The 16,340-nt window shown below is 37.5% G+C and overlaps 1 protein-coding gene across 1 annotated transcript; it reads left to right on the top strand.

The window, feature by feature from the left end:
* Window positions 1-992: 992 nt before the first annotated feature.
* Window positions 993-15,726, top strand: adgrl4 (adhesion G protein-coupled receptor L4). The gene is made up of 16 exons (XM_054602884.1): window positions 993-1,068; window positions 1,525-1,674; window positions 4,721-4,870; window positions 5,601-5,750; window positions 6,203-6,273; window positions 7,152-7,331; window positions 7,817-8,000; window positions 8,169-8,282; window positions 8,908-9,107; window positions 10,755-10,934; window positions 11,922-12,125; window positions 12,464-12,684; window positions 13,260-13,326; window positions 13,462-13,553; window positions 13,747-13,915; window positions 14,517-15,726. The coding sequence occupies exons 1-16, from the start codon at window positions 1,023-1,025 to the stop codon at window positions 14,577-14,579; spliced, it is 2,241 nt and encodes a 746-aa protein (XP_054458859.1). The 5' UTR covers window positions 993-1,022; the 3' UTR covers window positions 14,580-15,726.
* Window positions 15,727-16,340: the final 614 nt, after the last annotated feature.

Raw genomic sequence — 16,340 nt, 5'->3', positions numbered from 1 at the left:
AAAGGGCCTTAAAATGCTGTTTATATAACAATATTTGTACAACACCACTGTTTCTTCAACCATGCTGATAGAAATACACTTGTCTTTTTAAGGCGCTGTGCATAGCAATGTGAACAAAAGCAAACCGCACAATGTTTCAACAACTTTAAATGGCACATGGTTTCTTCCACAGATCACTGTTTAAAAGGAAATGTGTGAACAACAGGACAGACTAAAAGAAAATGTCAAGAAAGACATAATGTTTGGATCTAAATAAGACTTTGGCCATTGCTAAGACCAGAAATGAAATATTTTCTTTCACTTTCTTCTTTTTCTTTTAAACAAAGTATGACTCATAGATCCTGTATATGACCCAAAAAGGCAAGAATTTAGTTGTTGATAATATTTTAAAAAGCAGTGAGTAACCGTATACATCAAACACTTCACTAAAGAATCTAAATTAAATTATTCAGCATATAAACTGAAATGTGAAGGCCTGTATCTCCAGTTTGTTTGACTAGCAAACGCCTGGAAGAATTACAGATATATCAGAGTCTGTCTGAAGAACAGTGAGATGGTCAGTGGAAGACACGTAGCACTGGAATGTGTCTGTGAATTTGTGTACAGTCCTTTGCGGAAGGGAGGGGGGTCGTCCTTCCATGAAGTTAGTCAGTGTTGTTTTGACCTGTGTTTACACAGCCTGCTCTACGTGTTCAAGTGAGAACAATGGCGAGGAGGCTTCCAAAATGGCGAAACAAGTCACAGTTTCAACCATGCAACGAAAAAAAGGACTGAATGCTTCTGAAACTTCTTTGAAATCAGGTGTACAGTGACACAAAATTAAAAAAGTGGGTTGGGTGCTGTGTGTTGGAGTGGTTTGGTGAAGGGGCCAGTCTGCATGTTTTTGAAAGCAGATTAAAGATCACGACAGGAAGGGCCAGGTTTAAGGGAAACAGGAAAAACTGATGCAAGGAAGTGAACTACGTCACCAGCCTGCCCACCACAGTCTGTGCTAAAAGTAGAACCGAGAACCCAGCGCAAGTATGGAGTCTCTGCTCAAGTACCCAATGAAACTTATACTTTTGACAGGTACGTGAACTTATCGATCCTCTAGCACGGCAGGTGTCTTATAGTAAGACAGTGGTGGATGTTTCTGTATTTATGGGGTCTTCATGTTAGCTATGATGGGTTTGAGTTATGTGACCGGGCAGCAATTGAGCTAGATATACGATTTGTTTGTTTGTTTGTTTGTTTGTTTTATGATTGGTATTGTGATTTTCTTTTCATTAACAACAGATTATTTGCTACATAAACTGTTTTAATAAATTGAAAAAACTGTGGTTTAATTGATTATTTCAGTGGATACCGTGTGGTTATGAGTAGCAGGTAAACCAGAGAGCTAAGAGAGTGATATAAATGCCATTATTTCAAGAACCACGTATGCTAAAAGAAGCAGCAGTTGCATCACTAAAGGATTTGGACAATTTCTTTCATGGTTTAAGTAAAACGTACACACTCTTGTGTCTGGTGTTTGTGTCTACGCAGCATGGCTCTCCAGTCTGATGGACCCATGCAGCCTCTCTGACATTTGCGATTCTTGTCACCAACTTGCAACATGCAAGGCCCTGAACGGATCAAACCATGCCTGCTTCTGCAACCATGGATACACCGGAGATGGAACTAAATTTTGCAATGGTAAATATAAACATAGAAAGCCACCCATGTGTTACTGAGTGTTTGCTATGATGCAAGAGTACAACCTTGTGTGGAGCTGTCATGGAAGCCTTGACTATTTTTGGAAGCCTTTGTTGTTTGTGGCTTCTCAATATAAGCAGACAGACGCATGAGGCCAACATTTGTGTAAATGTGGGTTTTTAAATTTTAAGAACATGGTGGTTAACTGTATGTGACTGAATGTTGCTTTTAATTACTGTGAGTGAGCTGAATGGCAATATGAATATATTAAGGCACCAATGTGGTTTTTTTGTCCACTATACTCTCTTGAGATGATTTCCATTTAACCTGCTGCTGTGGTTTTAAACATTTTTTTTAGTCTTCCCCAGCAGCTAGTTGGCAGCTCACCTCAATGAGAGCTCATTACAGACAAAAAATTGCAATGTGTAAAGACATCACCATGATAGAGCTCCAATCGTAAATGTTTTAACAGCCAGCGTTGTCTCACTCAGCACTGTTGCTCCTGTTCTGTTTCTGGGCTGTTTAGAATTCCTGGAGCCCTTTTTGTTTCCTGACCAAACCGGATCACAATCACAGTACAGCTTACATATTTCAAGGGCTAAAAGTAAATCAGACTGTGAGTAATCCAAACACTGTGGCGAATGATTTTATAACAAAAAGGCACAATGAGGTTCAAGGTTAATGGAGTCCACATGCAGTAGCAGAATTAAAAACAATTCTGTTCATTTTGTGGGTGAGTTCATTTAATGTGAAACAATCAGGGAATATTGTTAGTAGTTAGATTGCCAGTAAGATGTCACAGTTTTTGACATGAATTAGTTCAGGCTACATTACCTTTTTTGTGTGGAATGACTATTGCAACTAAAAGTTGAAAAGAATGCCGTTAATCTGATCCATTCAGTGTTTTTAACTTCTTTGTTTTCAGAAACAAAGTGACAAAAGCACTCTCTACAGTGTACTTACAGATAAAACAATAGCATCAAAGTGAATCAGAAAGTATGTGGAAACAGTGTTTATACAGCATTGACAGCTCAAGGGTCCTGTGTTGTGGAGGTATTTCCCTTTTGAATATAGTCACCTCTCTCATCAGAGCAGAGGATTTCCTTCACCGGAGAGCTTTTGTGCTAAAGGTACATAGGAGAGGAAGAGCAAAGCGTCCATCATAGACAAGTTAAAACATCAGCGGAAAGTCTTCCCAGGTCATTTCCAATAAACTGAGCGAGCAGAGACGGGAGGTGTGTTCGAGAATAAAGCTGGAACAGCACTTTCTATAATGTATGGGCCAAAGCAGTATCAGCAGCAAACTGCTCTGTGTCTGGTGCTTTCAAAAACCTGGGCAACAAAGATAAAATATTTCAAGTGATTTGACTTTCTCAAAATCAAACAAAGGCAAACAACTGCTCAGCAATCACAAAATGTCAACAATACAAATTGCATAGAAATTAGAGCCAGCCAAGGCTTTAATCAAGACTAGACTAAGTTAGTGGAGCCTGAGACACGACCACAACGGAGCCTCGTCAGGTTCAAACACCAGGATCAGGATCAAATCAAAGTATTTTCAATAGTAATCTAATTGTGGAGGTTGAATGAAGAATATTTTTGTGAACATGCTGTCAAAGCCCCCGCTGAAAAAAAAGATCAAATATGCTGCTATGCTGATTGTATGGGTTTAGTTTCATTCTATCTGACCAAATCATAACTCCTTAGTTAATTCCGAAAGGCATCAGAAGATTCAGTACTCGCTCTGGTTTCTGTTTTTGGAAAACAGATGTTCATGTTAAAAAATGCTGCCACCATGTTCCCAGCTCATCATGCTAATTCTGCTCTTTGTAAAATGAACATAAGTTTTTGCAAGAGTTCTCGGTTGGTCCAGCCATCTTGCAGGATGCTCCGCAGTCACAGAATAAATTCATTGTTGAAGAAGCAGAGCAGAGGTCTTTATATTGTTTTGCAATGACTAACTGCAGAGCAAAATGCAATTCAGCTACAACACTGGCAGCTTTTTGTACAAGGATTAATAAAATAATGTAAATAATAATAATAATATATATATAATAATGACAATGATAATAACAACAATAATAATAACAACAACAACAACAACAATGCTACTACTACTACTAATAATAATAATATGTATTATTATTATCATCAATATTATAATTATAATTATTATAATTATTATTATTATTATAATAACATGCTTTGTTTGTCTCCTTTGAGGAATTTGTTCATTTTTCGTTTTATTTTTCTTTTGATTTACAAACACACATCCAATGTGGAAAAATGTCAAGGGCACCTCAGCAGTGCCCAGGAGTGAACTGGCACCTCTCCAGCTACCAGTCCACACTCTGTACCTGGTATTACTGGAATTCCTCCAGATCCATAGCCAAGTCCCTACGGACTGAGCTACCGTACCGTTGCCCCCGTAGCCACTTTTGATGAACTTGCACTGATGCTTTGTCATTACTCAACTACAATTATCTCCAGATATCTCCAGATATCTCCATCCGAAACTAACAGAAGAGCCGATTGCGACACCATCAGGGCATTTCTCTAGACTATGTTGAAAGGCCTTATGAGAAATGTAGCAGAAGGAGAACCAAGACATGGATAGCAAAAAGACATGGATAGCAAAAAAAATAGCAAAAAAAAAAACTATTACAGCACAATTGACTGAAAAGCAGCCTGTAAATAATGCATTAAACATCATGAATTGATAATATAGTGTCCAAGGAAGAAAAAAATATTGTTGTCTAAATAAAGGGTTAGATAAACAAGAGTTTCAACTTCCTGAATTAGTAAATTTTTGTAGATCTAAATTCATATCATACATTTTTAATTGAGCCAAGAATGAGAAATATGCCTAAGAAGTCATGCCTGTGGTCATAAGCCTGCTGGTCAGTTACATTTCCTGGGCAAATCACTGCAACATGAAAGCATTTTATTTTTCTTTACTCATCCAATTGATTTCTCAAGCATTTATTTTTCTCTTCTCTAGCAACTAACCCAGTTTACTTTCTATCCTGATTTTTTTTTACCACAGATGACAACGAGTGCCAGAATGTGACTAATATCTGCGGGGACAGGGGGAGCTGCAGCAACACAGCGGGCAGCTACTACTGTACATGTGTCTCTGGATACACATCAACAGGACTGGCCGAGTTCCAGCCCAACGATGGCACTGAATGCATCGGTAACGTACGATCCACTGGCTCGGTACTTAAAATGCAGAGAAATCAGTTCTGGTCACAAACACACATACGGACAGAGGACCTCACATGGACAAAATATCATGTATTTATACTGTATGTGAAAGCGGTTACCACACAGCTGCCAGGGAGTCAGGATTGTGTGTGAACTGGTTTCTCTTTCACTGTACTGAGGAAGATAAACATGTCGGGGGTGATTTTCCCCCCTCGGCCTTTCGCTTCCTTCCCATCTGCTATTCTGAGCAACCACCCGAGATTGTTTGCTCCATTTGCTGTAGAAGAACAACACCTTTATCCCACATTGTAGCACAAAGTATTCAGGCAGATATCCAACACGGTGATTAACATCAGTCATGCAGTGCAGAAGCATGTAGCTTTCAGTTTTTAGAAGCTGATTTATGAATATTCAGATGTGTAATATGCATGCAAGAATTGCAGTTTCTCTTCCAAAATCAATTATACAGAGTATTAAGTGTAATGAATGAAAGTACTAATGCCACTTTCTTTATTTGTGTGAAGATAGAACATTAACTTTACTTCACCTCCAGCATCACTTTTACTAATTACTAAGGTGGACACGTTGTAGAGACATAAATAAATGTGTCTGTTGACGTCTGTATTTATTAATTATTTACATTATGTTATGTTGAGAGAGTGCCTTTAATTTTGTCTTTATCTTTAATTGGAGCTGAACTCTTTATTTGCACTTTTCAGATATTGATGAATGCAAATCAGGACAGACGTGTGGACCAAACTCACGCTGCCATAATACGAATGGATCGTTCTATTGCACCTGTCAGCGTGATTACATCCCAACTTCAGGCCCTAAGCACTTTCATCCAGAGGGAGGTGTAAGATGTAAAGGTCGGTGTGAGGATGGAAGAGCTCACCTGCAGACACACACGCACACACACACACACACACACACACACACACACACACACACACACACACACACACACACACACACACACACACACACACTCCCAATCACACACTGGTACTTTCATCCAAGGACATACATCTTTCTTCATCTATCTTTTTTTTCACTCTCTCTGTCACACATGCACACACAACACAGAGCTGAATTAAATTTATTTGGAAGAGTTTATTATGCAATACATCAAGTTAGCGGTGCAATCTTACATTTTCTGATGTTTTAGGCTATTTTGATTACACAGAGAGCCATCTGATGTTATGTCTGTGCAGGTTTTATGCAATTCAGACTTAGCTGTGACATTCTTTATCCTGGTGAAATATGCATAATGAATTCAGCAATCAAAGAGATGACTAAGATAACTGTTGTTTTTTTTCAGAACATCCCCAAAAAAACTGCCATGACAAAATCGAGTGCATCACACAGGCCGTCAACAGAACACTTGAATATGTAAGTACCCCTCCTCAGGATTTCAGCCAAAATAAGGTGAAATAGATATGATGACACTGCCCTCTGTTGGAGAGAAACAAGATGAGCATGAAATTAAAACAGGCTGGCACAATATTGTACATTTAAAAGGACACACAACACCGTCCACTATTAGCTAATTGCCACACACCTTCTGTTGCGCCACCTACAGTCAAATCAAGCTTTAACACAATCTAAATATAGCTTTAACACAATCTAAACATCTAAAAGGCAATTAAAATATATGTTTTGCAGTCTTTGACTAATCTTTGACGCCTGCAGGAAATAGGTTTTTATAAATAGCTGCATTGTGGATGTGTGTGTCAGTGTGTATTTCAGGAATTCCGGGCCTTGTTTTTTGGTTTATGCTTTAACTAGAGTATTTTATGTTTTCTGAAGAATATATTTGCGTGTCATCATGCATCCTCTTTTCTCCAGGATGGTCCTCCTGGTTACTGGAGAAGGAAGGGGTTTGAAATATATAACTCTGGTTTAGAGAAAACCAACAAATTAAACAAACTGAATGTTCAGCTCAGTTCATAGATGTTTAGAACGGAAAACTAATATTAAAGCGGTAAAAAAAACTCTTGTGTGAAAATGATATGCCACCTTTATTTTATTGAACAGAAACAAACATACACACCTAAATATGTATCTGCACTTTAGTCAGCTTGATTGAGCTTCATACCAGTTCCGTCTAAAAAAAAGAAAGCTGTGATCAGTGATGGACATTTCAAAGTCAGTATCCAACAAAAATACATCAATATTTTTTTATAAACCATGAAGGACTGGATGTAATATGTTGCAGGAATGTGAAATCATTTAATACTCTTACTCATTCACTTTCCCACCCATCCCAGATGAGCAACCTCACGGAGCCCGAGGGTCTACTGAAGGAAATTGCCAAGCAGACGTCCGGCGAACTCACCTCAGTGGAAGTGATCACATATGTTGAGGCCTTGAGTCGATCCGCGTCAACACTGGCTGCCGAAGAAAAGGATTACACTGTCAAACCATCCGTCATCAACTCGACTCTTACAGTAATCTTTGTTTACCATTCTTGCTTCTCAATCAACATTTGGAGTTTTGCTTTGAACTGGTTTATGGGAAAAAAGAGGCATGGCAGGCACTACAATCCACTTCTTTGTTATTGGGCTGTGCAGTTCTCAGAAGGACACATTTGAATCTGCAGTACTTTTGTTTTGAAGGTTCAAGCTTATGTTTTCTGTACCAATATATATAATATTGTTAGAATTGTATCTAAAAGATTTAATTGACTTTTATGGGACACCGCTAATCTAATCATTCAGAAGTAGAGAAACGTCTGTGATAGGTTACTATGGTTACCATATGCCCCAAAATAATTGAAGTCACCCCATATCCAGTAAATATTGAGATGTCAAAAGAGACAACCCTCGATAAACATAATGTTCCTACCATGATTCAAAACATACAGCAGTACTAGCATATGTTGCCAGCTAAACTATCAAAAACATGTAACAGTGATAAATCTGCTTTTCATCAGAAACTAGTGACAGCAGTAAACAACTTGGTGGAGAAGGATGAACTGGGGGCTTGGAACCGAATGAAAGAAGAGCGTCGGGAACATACCATCACCAAGCTGCTACATACTGTTGAAGAAAGTGCTCTGACTCTGGCTAACAACTACAAAACTCCAGCTGAGCTCGAAATCAAAGCCACAGAAATGGGTGAGATAATTATTAACATGGAGCGCTCTTATAGACACTCCAATTATGTTAAATTGTCCTGCCATTTATTACCACCTGTGTGCAGAAAAGTGAGGTTTTGGATAATTGTCATTTTCATACTTTTAATTCTTTAATATCTCTGTCTTTTTTTTTTCTCCTCAACCACAGAACTGAAACTCTTTACCTTTGATGCTCGTCACATAAAAGCCAAACTGTCTGTGTCAATGGGAGGTGATCATATAAATCTAACTCCAAAACTGAGACCAGAGGAGGACAGGAATGGTATAATGGCTTATTATACATTTTAAAAGTATGGTTAAATATATTGCTATCTGTGTGCTTGGGTATACAGGGAGTACTGTTTTGCCATGTGTTGCTATATGCAACATATGTTGTACAGAAGGGAAAATGTAGGTCGTCATATTCTCTTTTTTCTCTTTTGCTGATGCCTTCAGGTGCGTATTTTTGAATTCCCTCCGATGAAATCTGAGCATATAAACACCCACCTCCAAGTCTGCAAGTCTACCTTGTCCTTATGGCAACTGTTACACATGCAGCATGCAAACAACACTTCTTTATCAACTCCTGTTTTTTTATTTAAATCACATCCAACATTCATTCCTGTCTTGGTCACTTGTTACATGCAGAAACAGATCAAACAATCAAAATTTAAAATGTTCAAGGATTTTATAGGGCATTCAAGTTACTGTCAGTGTTGTAAATTGGTTGAATATACACATTGAACTTTACACAGTTGGTCAGATCACAACACTGAATGATATTTGCAAAATAGAGCTGTCTGCTCTGCGTGAAGACACAGGTTTAACTGACTGGAAAAGTTTGATTAAAAATACAGTAAGTAAGTCTGACTCCCTCCTGTCTTTGTTAAACTTTTTTTGTCCATCAGGGAGTGTGTCAGTGGTGTTTGTGCGATATGACAGCATCGGTGACATCCTGAAGCCGAGCAGCGACCCGGGCATCACCGACTACTCTCGCTATGCAGAGACTGGGGAAATCACTGTCAACTCCCAAGTCATCGCCGCAGCCGTCAAACCTGCTGACGTATACCAACTTGACCATGTCACCTTCACTCTGAGACATAACAAGGTAAAGACTCTACAGAGTGCTGAGGCTGGCTACATGGTTTTTCCACCCCTGAACTCTTAATGTATACCTTCAAAAATGTGTGCTGCTTCACAGTGGCAGAGTTTCTACAGTTGCAGTATGGTGAATCTTTGTTCTTCCTTATTTAGTCTCTTATTGACTTGATTTATAAAAAGCAGCATTTTAAAACTGATTGTGAGACTAAAGTAGCATCTTCCTTCTTAAAAGTATGTATTTCTATTGTTTGACAAATCTGAACACAATCTACATGCAGGTTTTCTTCACTTTCCTGCCACCTGAAACTGGCTGCTACCTTTTATGTCATATATGTTAAATTTATCAACATAACAGTAGCTTCCAATTGGATCGTGTTCAGTTTGAAACATCAACATCCCATCATATATGTCCTTGTCAAACTGGAGAACATCATCACATTCTCTTTTGCTGTGAAGAACAGCTACTTTATTCCCACACTGACTCTCGCAGTAACTTGATATCTGCCAGAGTTTCCATTAAAGTCGAATTCAAACAAGCTCACACGGGAGAAGTAGTTAGTGCTTTGTGTAAGGTTTTTATGAAATTTTAATATATTTCTTCCGATGACCTCTCAGTTAAGGGGAAATTGAGGAGGAAAGGTGCATAGATGATGGAGGAAAGCGAAGTAATGAGGGAAATAACCCTAAAAGTTAATGTACTGGTATTTTCTTTTAAGATAATTAAAATGTATGAGAAAGGGAAATCATTAGTTTTGTTGGACCCTTGAGGTTTAAGCCTAACAAAGGAGGTGATGATTTATGTTGAGCAATGAAATCTTCTGTAAATTGCCTTTAAAGAGCAACAATCAATAATTTGGGCTCCATTTTCATGCAGACTCGGTATTTTATTATTTTCTTCCGTCCACCTGTCCACACTTTGCGTTTTCATTTGTTAGAAGAATGTAGTGATTAAAGTGAATTACTAATTGTTAAAAAATATATATGTTGCAACACCAACTGATCTGAATAAAATCTAATTGACTGTAAACATAGTCCATATTTAGAGAATAAAACTCAACCTGAAAAAACTAAAACTAAAACACATTTAGATTTTTTATTTTTTATTATCCATGAAAGTTTTTACTGCAAATGTGGTTGTTGTCTGGAGCATCGTAATTCATCTCAAATTGCACTAAACAATTTATGGAAATATTTTAACCTCTGCTTTCAATATGTTCATGTGAATTTGAATGATAATTTGGACTACTGTACATTCAAATGTTATTGCTTTCCCTCAAAAACACAGTGAGCTGCAGCACACATGGCTGCACTTAACTGCCTGCCCCTGTGTCGTTTTGAGCAGAAGTCATGCATAATAATTATATGACATTATATTATTCTAATAATAGGTTATGAAAATGTGAGACAATACGAGTAGAACGAAAAGCCAATGATAAAAAAAATAAAACAAAATGACACTAAAGCAACCTTTTTAAACATTATGTCTGATGCACTCAAACTTTGGATGTATAGTAATTCATTTTAAGGAGGAGACCTGCATAGTCTGTTTTTAACCCCCCCGCTGTGGCATCACAGAGCAGTTTAGAATAGAAACGAATAGAAACAGCACCATGAAGAGTTTTCAGCTTATTTTGTTCCTCTCTATCCCTTCAAGATCGTAGACACTAAAGCTAATGTGACCACGTGTGCTTTCTGGGAGTACGAGCCGGACAGCCTGCGGGGCCACTGGGCCACCCATGGCTGCAAGACCGTCCATGTCAACAGCAACGCAACCACCTGCTCCTGCAATCACCTCACACACTTTGCCATCCTCATGTCCTCTGGGCGAGCCAATGTGAGTGATCATACATTTAAAATACAATTGTGCATGTGTTTTCTATTATTTTCTTTTTTGGGGGCTTTATTTTATTTATCAAAATTATTGGAGGAAAAGTTTGATCATGCACTGAAGAAATGTATTTTCATTTAGGGTAAGAGTTTAACCTCACATGTGTTTCTGGATTTTTTATCTCAAGAAAATGATTTATTTATATTGTATTATTCAACCGATACAAAAAACTGAATCTAAGATCTATAAGAATGTGCTCATAATCTAACAGTTCATCTGGAAATTCTAAATCTTTGTTGTTTTATCAAACACTATTTAGATCTCTGTGTGCACTTATTCTCCACCAATGCACGTTTTTGAACACCAGTATTTTGTGTTGAAGGGGCTGATTATCAACAAAATTGTACCAGCTTTTAATAAAATAAACAACTTATTTGTATTTTTTTTAACACTAAGAATTCCAAGTATTAAATTCCACTCAGGATAACACTCTTGATAAGTTGCGAGACAGCGTTTCATGCAACAGAAAAAGAAATGAAACTCTGTTGGGCTTAGCTGCTCTTAAAGGCAATGTGACTCACTGTATATATTGAAAGGCAAAGAAATGTGGGAGATATCCACCCACGACATTTAAATATACACTGCTGTTGGTGTATAGCATTCAACAGTGCCCTCAAATTCTAAAAAATCATAGGGATGTATGAGCACTGCTTTAACAAACCCAGAGATTGTATTTATAAATGAAGAATTATTTTGTCCGAAACAAATATTTAAAATTAAGTAAATTAAAATGAAACATGCAAAAATAAAATAAACGTATTTATGACCATTTTCCTGTAACATATCATCTGATACAGCAGGACCAGAACAGAGAATGTCTGCAACCTAACATATTGGTGTAACGCCAGCCTTTACCTGCCTGATTTATATGAAATGACTTCAGCATACCACGAAACCGCAAATGAAACGCCTCCCTTTCTATTTGCTTCTCAGCTGGTGGCCCACTACACCGTCCTGACCCGGATCACCCAGCTGGGGATGATCATCTCCCTCATCTGTCTGTCCATGTGCATTTTCACCTTCTGGTTCTTCAGCGAGATCCAGAGCACCAGAACCACCATCCACAAGAACCTGTGCTGCAGCCTCTTCATGGCCGAGTTCATCTTCCTGGTGGGGATCAACATGAACACACATAAGGTGAGGATTCCGGATGAACGTGGGGAAACAGAGGAAATCTCCTGTTTGTGTTTGTGAGCCGCTATTCTCAGATTTCATTGATTAAAAACCCTTCTCATTTGACTTTTTCCACTTTCAATTACACTTTCTCTTGCTTTTTGGATGAATAGAGCAACAACAGTTTCTAATTATTTCTGTTCATCTTTTTGACATGAAGATGCTTAAAGATTAGCAATACATGAATTAGGCCAGCCAAAAAAATATAACAATTCTTACGTATAGGGATAAAATAACAAGGCAATATAAAAAATTGTTAAATCTCTGTCTCTGTCTCTCCTCTTTCGTCTGTCTCTTGGCAGCTTTTCTGCTCTGTTATTGCAGGGCTGCTGCACTATTTCTTCCTCGCGGCCTTTGCCTGGATGTGCATCGAGGGCATCCATCTGTACTTAATAGTGGTTGGCGTCATCTACAACAAAGGCTTCCTGCACCGCAACTTTTATATCTTCGGCTACGGGAGCCCGGCGGTGGTGGTGGCCATCTCAGCGACACTCGGCTCCAAGTACTATGGCACTGAAAAAGTGTAAGTGCAAAGGGAGGTGGGAACACAAAACATTTTTTATACAAACAACTCTCTTTCAATCTCATTCGGCATTATTCATGGGAGAAAGATAAACAAATGACATTAATTATAAATACATGGGGACAGAGATTAAATTTGGCCTGCAGGGACAAAAAAAGGAAGTAGAAAATGCTTGGACTGCCTTGTAAGGTAATAATTAGTGAAAAAATTCATTCTGAGAGGTTTTGGGTACCATGGAGAGTTTGAATAGAAATCTATAAAAAGAAGTAAATCTTTTGTTTATTAATGTAAAATGTAAAAATATAATTAAAAGATTGAGGTTATGCAAAATAAGTGCTGATTGTTCATTGCCGTGAGCAGAGGTAGCTTTTTCTAACCAATTGTTTTTGTGCTTGTAAGATAAGAAGGTTGTGTATTAGCCCATACAATATTGCTATTATTATGATTAGGCCAGATCATACTGAAGAAAAATGATGGAGGGCATTGCTGCTGCAGGAGGAGGGATTATTGCATTTAAAAAAACACATTCAGTCAATAAAAGTGTTTGTTAAATAACACGTTGATTTATGTTACAGGTGTTGGCTGAGCACAGAAAACCACTTCATATGGAGTTTCATCGGGCCGGCTTGTTTGATCATTCTGGTAAGATCTGAAAATGAGTGTTAAAGTATTAATTGGAATCATCAAATAGGGATCTCTTCAAAGACTGATATCCATTTCATCGTGCTTATTTGTGAAGCTTGTGTTCATGTTTGTTTTGGTTGTTCTCCACCGAAGGTTAATCTCTTGGCTTTTGGAGTAATCATCTACAAAGTGTACCGGCATACTGCTGTGAAAAAGCCTGAAATCAGCCACTATGAAAATATCAGGTAGATATTATCTGTACTCTTGTTGAAAAGGTCAAAAGAATATTGCAAATCAAGCTGTAATTTCCTCATCTGGTGGATTAGAATGGTTGCATGTGTTGTCCTTGTATTATCAGATTACAATTAGTTGTTTGTTGACTTAAAATGTTGTTATCTTTTGCAATCTCTCGGTTAAAGTCAGTGTTTTCACCCTCAGGTCTTGTGCCCGTGGGGCCTTGGCTCTGCTCTTTGTGCTGGGAGCCACCTGGACTCTAGGAGTTGTGCACATCCTCAATGAGACGACCCTCACTGCCTATCTGTTCACCATCACCAACGCCTTCCAGGGCATGTTCATCTTCATCTTCCTCTGTGTGCTGTCCAGAAAGGTACACATTCGAACCCTTGGATTTAGTTTTCTAAGATTTATTTACCTATTCAACATTCATTGTGTGGCTATAGTCTGACAGTGAGCAGTTCAGACAAAGACAATGGAAGTTGAATGAGTTTCTAATGAGCATCATGACAGTAGGTTGATAGAAAGGAAATGTACAATATTTTGCCATTTAGAAAATTCAATTTGAATATTTTTTAATATTATATTAATTGAAGGAAGAAGTATCGAGATACAGGACTGCTTGTTCAAGTAGCCATACTTAATTACAATAATTACAAGTAAAAGCCTCTACTTCTTGCTGACAGTTAGTAAAAGTACACAAGTATTAGAACATGAATTAATAAATAATATATGAACAATAATAAAAAAAAGTGTCATTATGCAAAATTGCCCCATTTAGAGTGTTATATTTATCATTTCTGTATTGTTACATTTTAATCAGAAAAAAGTAAAATTTCCCACACGGAAATGAATTGAGGTAAAGGAATAAAGATTCATAACATGTCAATACTCAAGTAAAGCACCTCATAACGGTATTTAAATACTATGTTTTTTTTTATATAATTCTGACCTTCTTGAATGTGTCGTTCCAGATTCAGGAGGAGTACTACAGACTTTTCAAAAACGTGCCATGTTGTTTTGAATGCCTGAGATGAAGTGACGCCACCGAAGTCTCATCACTTGCACTTGTACAATAATATTCAACACTACAGCTTTGCAATATCCTCTGACTCATGCTTTCATTTTTGAAAAACAATATGGGAGGAATTTAAAACAGCACTTATAATTTCTAAACGTCTTGTTTCCCCTTTTAAAGACTGCTGTACGCATCATGTTTGTTATATGTACAATGGAAAAAGTCTTCTGTGTCAATCATTTCACATAATACGTACTTCTGACTGAGAGTAATGCTAAAAGTTTATCCAGTTTATTTTAACATCTTTGCAGTTATTGGCATTTCACTTCAAATAACCTACACAGTCTGCTGTCTCTGTTTCTCTCTGGTGTTTTATATTGATTTGTAAATTATTAAAAATGAATGTGGCAAACTTACAAATATCTGCTGCTCACTTTTATGTGCAAAAATCAATAGTCGTGTTTAATGCATTGTTCACCTCCCTTTTATGAAGATCACACAGTGTACAGAATACTTGAGTTGAATTGTTGGGACCATGTTCCAGTTTCACACATTGGCAGTAAGGAAGGCCAATGGCTCCATCTAGTGGACATAATGAGGAACCACATGTGACACACAAAGAGCTGGAAACACTTTGGTTATTATAGCCATCTGCATTATCAGACAAGCCTCCTCTGTGTATTAGTTCATGTTTGTAGCATGTTGGTCCATATGAGTTGTGTTGTAGCCATTTAAAGCCTTGTGATACATTTATTGAACATTTATTTTCCTGCAGTGTTTTAGCCTTATTGCTGCAATCACCAAGCCGTCTCCTGGGCTGCAGGCTTTTGAGTTTAAGAAGCATTGTGTTGAACAACATTTGTTTATTGTAACGTTTTATTCATAAATTGCCTTCATCTTAAATAATGAAACCAAACAAAACTACAGCTTAACAACCAATGCTTTTTTGAATGAGAATCTAAACCATCCCAGTCTGGTCCACAAATCTGGTCCAGGATCTTTAACTGGTCATAGTATTATTAAACATATCAGAGGTGAGCCAATAAAGGAATAAAGAACAGACACAAATATCCTAAATGAATGTCGTCCCTTTTTATTGTTTGTCTAGTTTGCCGTCTCCGCTTGTTTAAGAAAGGAGATGCACTTATGACTTCTGGTGACTAGTAGTTCTCTTGAATACCTCTATGTTGAATACACTTCCTGTAAGTCGCTTTGGATAAAAGCGTCTGCTAAATGACTGTAATGTAATGTAATGTCTTTGTTTTCTAAAGCATATTATAAATTCTGTGCAAAAATGTTATGCATCCATATGCCAATATTATAGGCCTTTTTTTTTCTTTACACAGACAAAGGACACATTTACAGTTTCTCCATTTTGTTTAAAGTATAAAGTTTAGTATAAAGTTTAGTGTATTAGTAGCTTTGAGTATAAAGTTTAGTGTATTAGTAGCTTTGAATGTCTTGTTTTAAAATACAATAATACAGAACACACTAGTGTCGCCTGTAGTATGGCGACAAAACAGTGAATACAGTTACATCTAGTTCTGAATTAACAGCAGTCAAAATAACCAGTTCAAGTGCAGTTTTATTAAAAATTAAAAACTACTGGTCCTCCTCAAGGGGAGCCTGAAGGGAGAGAAGACACAGGGTACAGAGTGCACACAGAATGGCATCATAGACAGATGAAAATATTTTTTACTACAAACAAAATACACTACTCACCTAACTTAAGGAGACCACACAGAAACTACCAAAACGCACCACTCCACTGCAAATGTTA

The sequence above is a fragment of the Anoplopoma fimbria genome, chromosome 8, assembly GCF_027596085.1.
Source record: "Anoplopoma fimbria isolate UVic2021 breed Golden Eagle Sablefish chromosome 8, Afim_UVic_2022, whole genome shotgun sequence".
NCBI lineage: Eukaryota > Metazoa > Chordata > Actinopteri > Perciformes > Anoplopomatidae > Anoplopoma > Anoplopoma fimbria.
The sequence above is the reverse complement of the archived record's forward strand: the minus strand, read 5'-3'. Positions and strand labels throughout refer to the sequence as shown.

What these genes read in the sequence shown, in the direction of transcription:
- adgrl4 (XM_054602884.1), top strand. Translation starts at nt 1,023, where the DNA reads ATGGAGTCTCTGCTCAAGTACCCAATGAAACTTATACTTTTGACAG. An exon ending in TGTCCTCTGGGCGAGCCAAT is followed by an intron (nt 10,935 to 11,921) that starts GTGAGTGATCAT and finishes TTTGCTTCTCAG; the next exon opens with CTGGTGGCCCACTACACCGT. An exon ending in AGCCACTATGAAAATATCAG is followed by an intron (nt 13,554 to 13,746) that starts GTAGATATTATC and finishes TTTCACCCTCAG; the next exon opens with GTCTTGTGCCCGTGGGGCCT.